This window comes from Aplidium turbinatum, chromosome 6 (assembly GCF_918807975.1).
Source record: "Aplidium turbinatum chromosome 6, kaAplTurb1.1, whole genome shotgun sequence".
Taxonomy (NCBI): Eukaryota; Metazoa; Chordata; class Ascidiacea; order Aplousobranchia; family Polyclinidae; genus Aplidium; species Aplidium turbinatum.
Window position 1 is genome coordinate 8,571,304 of NC_137477.1, and position 9,082 is coordinate 8,580,385.

The following is a 9,082-nucleotide window of genomic DNA, read 5'->3' on the forward strand; positions in this document are numbered from 1 at the left end:
CAACAGAAACTAAAGATTAACAAACAATCTCATGTTTTTGTTTAACTGCAATGTGGTGTCGAAAATCCCAACTCTGCATATTGCTTATCCTCCGGACATGCAAGAGTCAGATGACGCTTTGAAAAAATGAGTCAAAAATGGTTCAAATGCACCTCTAATCCTCTATGCTTTTTTGTCATGGGAATGAGCAGGAAAAAAGCGATCAACTTCGACATTACTTCCAGAACAGTAAAAACTCTAACTGACCAACGTTTGACAGTTGTCGTGTGTGACTAGATGTAGATTATATCGGTCTATTTATTTCTAAATGTGTAGCTAGAGCACTTCTGCCATAGCATGCTTTTGTTCCTAACCCAACTGCCCTGTTATGGCACTGCTTGATCCTGGAGATGTTGCCAAGTACGTGATGCAGACATCACGAAAATGTCCTCTGGTGGTTTCTGGCCGGTTCAACTTCAACCGATAAATGTCGTGAGAGGTTCGGGCGAAATCCTTTCGATATTTTTCGTTGTTATGATTTGCGTGCAAAGCAGAAATCTGTCGCCTGAATGCAATAGAAACCAATTTAATTTTGTAGCATTTACCGCGTGCTCATGAGACCTTTTGAACTACAGTAGTTTTAAAATGCATTGATTGAGTTTCGCTTTTAGCAGCATGAACGTTGCTTGCTTCACAATGTAGATATAAACGACCTGTTTTAGCCTGATGCTGCGAGTTCGCAGTGGTAATAGCGAATTGCACTAGCTTTCGGAACACAATTCTCTGGTCATGTGCTTCATAAAACAGGTCGTTAATATCTACATTGTGATAGTTTTAAAGGCATACTAAATGAAAATTTCAAACGGGAATTAAGCATTAAAATGAGTAAACTGAACATTCAAGAATACATTTCAAAAAAAATTACCGAAAAAAAATTGTTTTTAATGGCGCTGGTAAGGCCCAAAGTCCAATGTTTCATTTTTTTCAAAATGACCAAAAAGTGCAAACACTGCTCGAGAATACGTCACTAAAGACAGCAATAACAAAAGCCACGTTACCACATCTGATGTTTTGAGCAAACTGTCTGATGTTTTGATGTTGAAATGTGTTGTTTTGATGTACATACATACATAGCCTACAGTCAAATCGCCCGCAGTAACAATTATTGCGAGATTAGCTGATTGCTATAGTCTTTAGTGACGTAACTGCATAGTCGCACGCTTCGCTGCTCAGGCCAATTTCGTTTTGAAAGCTCTGACAAAAGCACGCGCGCAATGGTGGTCAGACCGCAATGGGGCAAAATATTATTGAAAATCGTTTTATGGCAGCATGTTAAACACAAAGAACGTGGAAAATCGCAAAGTCAGATTTTTCCTTTGGTATCCCTTTAAAATCCTTTATTACAATCTTCTGAAAAATGTAGGACAATAAACTGGTATACAAAAACACAAGATCGACTGGATTGGCAAGAAAAGAGGAAGACCTTCGCTCAGCAGTGGGTTACCACCTTAGGCTAAAAATGATCATTACAATTTTCTAAGTGGCAAGCCTGCACAAGCAGCAACGTCACAAGTTTTGCTTCATTTTACATGAACCAAGCCAGGTAATGTTTTCACCTGAGTAAAGGCACATTGGAGAAGTCGATGATCTTGTTCTGTACAGCCACCTGTGGGCGTTGGTATCTGATTGCAGAAAAAGGCAATTTATTGGAGGTCACAATTTCATTCTCTTTCAAGGACAATTCTGAACGCGAAGTCAGTGGCCTGAACAAATATGTTAGACGTTACAACAAAAATTCCCATACATTAATGAGAATGACAACAACGACCAATGCATTCTTCCAACTGTTACATGTGGCGCGGAAACTTGGAACCTTACAAAAAAGTTAACTCTTAAACTGAGATCAATGCAAAGAGCACATGAACGAATTATGATGGGTTTAACACGGCAAGACAAAAAAAAAATCGAAATCAAACAAAATTACTGTACGCAGTGTTTTTTTTAAGGTGTTTTGGGGGACCGAAACGCCCAAATTTCTCCAACGGTTTCCCAAAATTTGGACTTGCAACTACAGTAGAAAAGTAATGGTTGTTTCTCGCTATGTCTTAAGCAAATATGGCTATTTTTTGGTATTTAAATGAAACACTTGCGGTCTCTTAAAACTACCTAGCGGTCACCCAAACCAAACCTTAAAAAAAACCCTGACTGTACGTGATATTGTGATAACCATCAAAAAACTAAAATGGTCATGGGTAATTCATATATTCATATAGCAAGACATCAGAACAACAGATGGACCAACAAATTAACAACTTGAACAAATGAACACCCTTCGGAAAACAAATGCAAACGAGAAAAGTCAAAAATTAAATAAAGACACGAAAATGACAAAGAATGTGGAACAACAAACAGATATCCCTGCAACAAACTGGTGCATAAAAACACAGAATCGACTGGATTGGCAAGAAAAGGGGAAAGCCTTTGCTCAGCAGTGGACTACCACAGGCTAAATAGCCTATGATAAATGACAACTTCTAAGTTGCGGTTTATGAACGTTATGTCGGGTGTGGTTTTCAGCTGGTTAAAAATTTGAGTCATGAAAGTGAGAACAAGCACAATCTTCGTGTTCACCTATAAATATGCCATAAAGTAATTTCCACACATGGGGCGTTTGTTTTCAGTTGGCATTGAATCGCGACATTGCCCCGATAGCTCAGTTGGTTAGCGCGTCACTTCGTGAGAGAAGAGGCTTCAAGATCAAGCGGCGCTGGTTCGACTCTCGGGGTGTGCGCTTGAGCAACGCACATTAAGGACTGCTTTCCATTCAGTGGATGGATGGAATAATTCCCTGGCAACAACACTTCAACAACAGGAAATTTCACTTTGTTAATCTCGTTTACCGGCCCTGTGTCAAGAGCCTCTACAAGTATGCGAAACTACCAGGAATAATTAATTAAGGCTATGTCAGTCCGAGGATCCAAAGCCAACCAAACCTTGTTTTGAGCATTGAGCAAACACCATTCATTAGGCTACATTGCAACAACGTTGGGTTGGACCACTATCAAAATAGGCAAAAACCAGTAGCCTACCGGTATGAATACAGCTTACTTAAGTACCGTACACGAGTAAGCGACAAGTGGTACCCAGATAGTCATTTAGTTTCATGCAGCAGATCAAAAAGTAGATTGAGATAAAGCTTACACTTGCTTCATTTTGTAATAAAAACTTTAAAAAATAATAATTTAAAAGAGTAAATTAAGTTCTGTCTGCGCTAGAAAAAAAAACATATAAGGCTTACATTACAATTATCTACCTACGTTATAGATTCAGGAGGAGGTGAACTAGAGTCTCTTTCTTTTGTTGCAGTTTCTGCTTCATCGATTTGACAGTTCAAATTCATCTTGACTTCTTTTTTCTTGGTTTTGATCTTTGATGCTAACGTGTTGGGATCACGCATATGAACCCATCCTATAGTTGGAGCTCGAGCTCTTTCCATTGTGTTAAAATTCACGAAGGACGCTAATTCGTTATACATTTGAGGAATATAGTTTCCCCTGCTGCCAAAACAAGTTTACTTTTTTAGTAACTGGTGCCTTCTTTTTTATCTTTAAGAGATTCACAGAAGATTAACTTTTAAATTGCTTTTTGTTTTGATTTTTATTATTATTCAGCTTTTATTTTAGACCTTGCGATCCATAGGAAGCGAAGAGAACATATTCCACAAACTCACTTGCATGCAAAATGCACTATAGAACAATAGAACATATGCAAGTATATTGTTTCAACTAAACAAAATTTGTGTTTTAATTAATTACCGGTATTATTATAGTCTACGATCTCCATGAAAGCAAGTTATCAAGGCAGTGGCTAGTTTTAACCCTTTGCTTTTCAACGTTCTTTTGGAAGTTAACTGCTCAAGGGGGGGCCGTTTTTGGATCAAATTCAATCAGCTGTTACGTGTTATCCGCTGATGCTATTTGAACAGAAGTTGCACTGGTGTGAAAGCAAATCATTTGTATATAAGTTTGAAAAGTCATTATTTTAAAATTTTATATGTTAAACTTGATATTTCAATTTTTGCAAAGGTACCCAAAAACGACAATTTTGATTTAACTTGCCGCTATTTAATTACCGTGCTAATCCGATTTCATGCAAACTTCTGAATAACAAAGAGCTCGATCGAACGCACGAAGTGTGTGTGCGGTGTGCCGAATCATTGCATTGATTAGAATTTACGACTTGCGAGCAAATCTTATTGTAAGCTACTCACTGATTCTAAAATAGTTACAATCAAAGTAACATTGTTACACGAATTTGAAAAAAAAACAAAACTGCGTTTGTTGTCTTACATTTTTATCCTAAACTAATGCATTCCCAAACTCATGGCTAGCTTCTAGTTTTATGGAACCAAATTTCTCATAAGTAACACCTTAGCCTGCTTGAATAGCTGTTTACATCTTCGTTTGTGTATTTAGGTCTACAATTGAGTTTGTAGTATGAATATTTTTAGTAGAGAGAAGACAGTTGAACAAGTTGTTGAAATTATCTGAAATTTCTAAGTTCAAATTAGGTGCTTTTGAAATTGTGGATTTGTGTCAAGTCGCATCACAAATATCATGCAGGCCACATCATAAGTCATTTCGCTTACGGGTGTTTATAAACATGACTCATAAATTACATCCACAAAAAATACAGCATTTATATCAACAAAGCTAAGTTCGAAGCTCACTTTTTATTGAAGATTGTGTCAATCAATTCGAAATAATGCAACAGCGAATTGCCGCCAGCGTCGAAATAATGCAACAGCGAATTGAGGAACGTGCGTAAACAAAGGAAATGTGAAATAACCCACAGTCAGCAAATCTACATAAATTTAACGTTTACAAATGTTGAATCAATGTAAAAGGACTGGATTGCTGACTGGGTCCTTATTGTTTGAAGCACTAAAAATACGCGTAATATCGACAACATCAGCAAGGCAGTGATTATGTTTCTGGCCAAAAAAAAAAAAATAACTTTTGACTTCAAAGATAAAAATGATTATAACGAAGCTTCAAAGTTTGTCGTAAAACATTTTACAGAGATACAATAAACATAATCATTTTGTGCCAGATTGTGAGAAGACTTCCTAGATTCTTTCCAACCATTTGCATGATTGCAAATTATTTTCTATAACTCTATATTGCTAAAAAATGGCTTCTTTGTTGAAACAACGTGGCTACAATTCTATAAGAAATTCTTAGGCCTACTACATTGAAGTAATGAAATTTTTTTTGTGATTTTGCTGATGACGTTTTACAATATCCGAGAAGTAAAAAATAATAATGATGAATTATTTTATAAAACCGTGGTTTGCAAGTGCTTCACAAAAAATTGTTGAGGGAAAATTTACTATTAGACGTAAAACGTTTGTAAAAGAAAATTGTCGGTTTACGTATTTATAATGTTTATTGCGCTGTTATCGAATTATAAACTGCCTGTATTGTCTACCTTTGTGGTTGCCGGCCAGCTTAGAGCAGCATGCAAACCATGCGTTTTTGGTATTTGCATCGTGTTATGATTCTCGAAAATCTCCCACAAGGTCTTTATTTTTATCGTGATATTTTTGTGCCTTGTCTGTCCTGAACTTGAAGTCATTGTGCAGCACAATCCACATCGGTTTTTAGACTCAGTCTTCATTGAAAATCTTTTGTGTGGTGCATCATTTCAAGTAGTGTCTTCCCCTAAACTGTTACACAAATCGCCCAGAACCAGAACCATCGTGTTATCTTACAGCAGTTGAGAGCCCGTTATTGTATGTGTGGAATTATTACTGTAGATGTCTGACTAAATTCATGCCAAAGTTGAGCAAATTCTGCTTTCGGGATCCTTGCCGTTATTTACGGTATTTTTTGTTGATAAGTTTGGGCAGCATTTTTCCAAGATAAATGAAGACATCGGTATTGTTCGTCACTTAGATTTAGTTTTCTCAGCATTGTTTATTCATTCTTTGATCCACTAGTTTGTCCCACTTTTGGTATAATCGGATCGTTTATAGCCTAAATGGCGGGTCTTCACAATAGCCGGCCTCTTATACATTGGCGCAACGTATTCAGATGTTGAATCAATGATGAAGAAAGCTGATTTGTTGTTTGTCTTATGTGACGCCTAACTTTATGCCTCGTCTACAGTACAAAATATTTTGTAATGTACATTGTGTACATTGTACATTTTGTTTGTAGGCCTACATTACAAAATATTTTGTAATGTAGATGAAGCATTATCATCTTTATTTTGCGCTCTTTGGAACAAAACACAGTGCACTGTGAAACAAAAATACAGGACATAACAACAAGTAGGCGACATAAATCAGTGAAGGGACGCCATCGAGTTAGCTGCTACGTGTAAATGAAGCCTATCTCATAATTTTGAGTATCTCACAATTACTGTTTGCAAAAACGCTATTTCTCCGGCTTCTCCCAAAAGCATTTGCAGTGATACATTTCCTCAATTGCAAGTTTTGTCAATGAGAGCATTTCCATAGAACGTTTATTTCGAAACCAAGTTTTCGTGTCTTTATCCAAGAGAAGATTTCTTATTGTAACGTTTTTTATTCGTCAATGAATATTATCTGCTTGAAACAACTGTTTTGAATAGTTTGTGGCCTCCATAGTCTACTATTTTGATCGTGGATTGCTATTCTTCTTTGTAGAGCTGATAACGCAAAAAACGTTTGCTATTATTGTTTCTAATTAACAGCTTTGCGATCACTGGCTTTTCTTTGTAGCATAAGAAATAACGCGCTTTGTATTATTGAGGTCAAACCAAACAAAAGAAAGCAAGAGAATGCTTCTCTCTGCTCGCGCATATCGATGCACGAAGCAATTATGAGCTTATGGCTTGTCATCGCAATGTAATCCATTTCACGCTTTGCTGGAAGTTAGCTAGAAATAGCAAAAATTCACCAAAATCTTGAATTTACAAGAAAACTACACAACTTTTAGCATCAAATTTAATATCATCAGATCCGCCTGGCAATTTTAGGAAAAGTCAAGAAAAACCAAGTGCATGGCGTTACTGTGCTTCAAATAATTAAAGGAAATATGAGGGGGGGGCCAAATCCGGCCTCCCTTTGAGGAGCAAAGTGTTAAATCCAGCTACTATTTTAATGATATTGTTCAAAACTAAGTAGTCCTCGGTTAATTTTACATACTTGTTTCGTTTGGAATGCTGTACAATGTATGATGTCACACTCAAGTTGCTATTTGACAACAATGAGCTGTCAATTTCGTCATCACTATCATCATCGCGACGCAACGATGACGAAGTAGTCGTCATTTCATCCTTGCTACGCTTTGGAAGAACAATACCTGAAAATAAGAAAAAAATAAACTTTAATTTGTGCGTTAACTTTCTTGCATATTTCAAACATGTGCTATGTTCCTGTTACTGACAAATAAACCATTGATTTATTGATTAGTTGTAGACTAGGTCTACGTTCCAATGGCCATTAGCGTTGACATGGGGTTCAAAAGGCACTTTTGGAGCCGGACGAGGGATAATTTTAAGATCAGAAACACCTTTAGGGGCAAGGTAGTTTGACGAAACCACAGTGTACTTTCTACATACCGTCGTCATCGGTTCAAGCCAGTGTCCAAGCATTGGTTTCGTTTTCTGGTGATAGTGCGTTTGCTTCACATCATTTTTTTGGAAAAATATTTTGTGTGGTGAGAAAAAAAACCGACTACTTTTTAATGATTTTACTTATAATTCCAATATATTTTTCTATTTAAATTGATATCTGGCTTTTGTTAGAGGTGTCTTGATTTGGGGACCGGAGGATATTATTCGTATCAGGCCCAAATTATTTTCTCTACGGCCCTGGCAACAGTTCAACTACATGCAGCTCAATTATGCCAAAAAAAGAAATGGAAAGATGATGTAACTTTCGGGTGTGCACTTGAGCAACGCATTTCAAGGACATCTCCTCATTCATAGACATTGAGTGGGTGAAATAATTTAGTGTCTGTGGTTTTCAGAGCCGCTTCAAGTAGGCCTACGTAAAACTACCAGAATTAAGCTTGCAAAGAAGCGTTCTCAAATGAAAATTTTCTCAATAAATCACTCAATCACAAATTTGTTTGAAACAATTTAACGACAAAGCAGAAACAATTATTCATAGAACATGTAAAACAGTAAATTAAAAATGCTTGGACTAAATTTTCTTCTGAAGCCGTCGATGTCTCGTTCAGGCAAAGCAATAGAAGAAACTCAAAGTGAAAAAATATCTGGTTACAATTCTTACTTATTTTCTTTCCTGTTGATTTTCTCGTAGATTCGGCCATGTCCACAAACTTCAATTGACATGTATCACACTGATTAATTGTTTATTCTTTCAAGTTGCTCTTTCCTAAGCACTATAATAAGGGAGTGGGTGAGGTAGACGTTTGTTTCAAATGAAACTTTAGCTCCAATTTTCGAAGGCAACAGGCTTTTCTAAGACCTTTGGTACAATTCTTTAAAATTTTTGTCTAAAAAACCTTTACCCCAAAAATATCCTTTGGAGAAGAGCCGTATTTTTAGTAATCATATTTTGTATAAAATCCATTTGACATCACCGTAAAGGCGACTACCTCTGTATCGTATTCAAATTGAAACAGATGGAATACCAGGCATTCTTTCAGCTCTTGCAGTTACATCGTTCAACCTCCATGGAATCCTATTGACACCCACCAGTCATCTATGCCCTTGATATAGTTTTAACTAATATTAACAGCTTCTTCGATTAGTATCTGCAGAATAGGCTAGTTTTGCATGCTGGCTTTTGTGTTTGCTTTGTGTTTCAGAAAAGCTTTAAAATCAGTCAGTTTCAATCGAAAAACTTAGAGACACTTGGTAAGCAATTATCACCCACATTGGTTCGACTGAAACACAACTGCCCCATAGTTTGTATCATTCGTATGCAATTGTATCAAGATTCCTTGCCTGACAAAGAAAATTCTGTCAAACGTGTTGAGAATTAAAAACCAATTTATTTTTCGATAATTAACGTTGCTGGAACGTATAACATTTGGTGGAAAATCCACCCCCACCTTCGCATTTAGTGAACATTCATGATAGTTGT

General features: G+C 36.6%; 1 protein-coding gene across 1 annotated transcript; it reads right to left on the reverse strand.

Annotated features, from left to right (window-relative positions):
- Nucleotides 1-155: 155 nt before the first annotated feature.
- LOC145772875 (uncharacterized) lies at nucleotides 156-8,377 on the reverse strand. Its single transcript, XM_082584759.1, has 5 exons — nucleotides 8,264-8,377; nucleotides 7,172-7,328; nucleotides 3,297-3,536; nucleotides 1,596-1,742; nucleotides 156-544 (listed from the first exon to the last, which is right to left on the reverse strand). The coding sequence occupies exons 1-5, from the start codon at nucleotides 8,301-8,303 to the stop codon at nucleotides 349-351; spliced, it is 780 nt and encodes a 259-aa protein (XP_082440885.1). The 5' UTR covers nucleotides 8,304-8,377; the 3' UTR covers nucleotides 156-348.
- Nucleotides 8,378-9,082: the final 705 nt, after the last annotated feature.

Coding starts and splice junctions, on each gene's coding strand:
- LOC145772875 (XM_082584759.1), bottom strand. CDS start 8,303: ATGGCCGAATCTACGAGAAAATCAACAGGAAAGAAAATAA. Junction 1,743..3,296: donor CCTCCTCCTGAATCTATAAC/GTAGGTAGATAA, acceptor ATATTTGTTCAG/GCCACTGACTTCGCGTTCAG. Junction 545..1,595: donor TCCAATGTGCCTTTACTCAG/GTGAAAACATTA, acceptor TATTGCATTCAG/GCGACAGATTTCTGCTTTGC.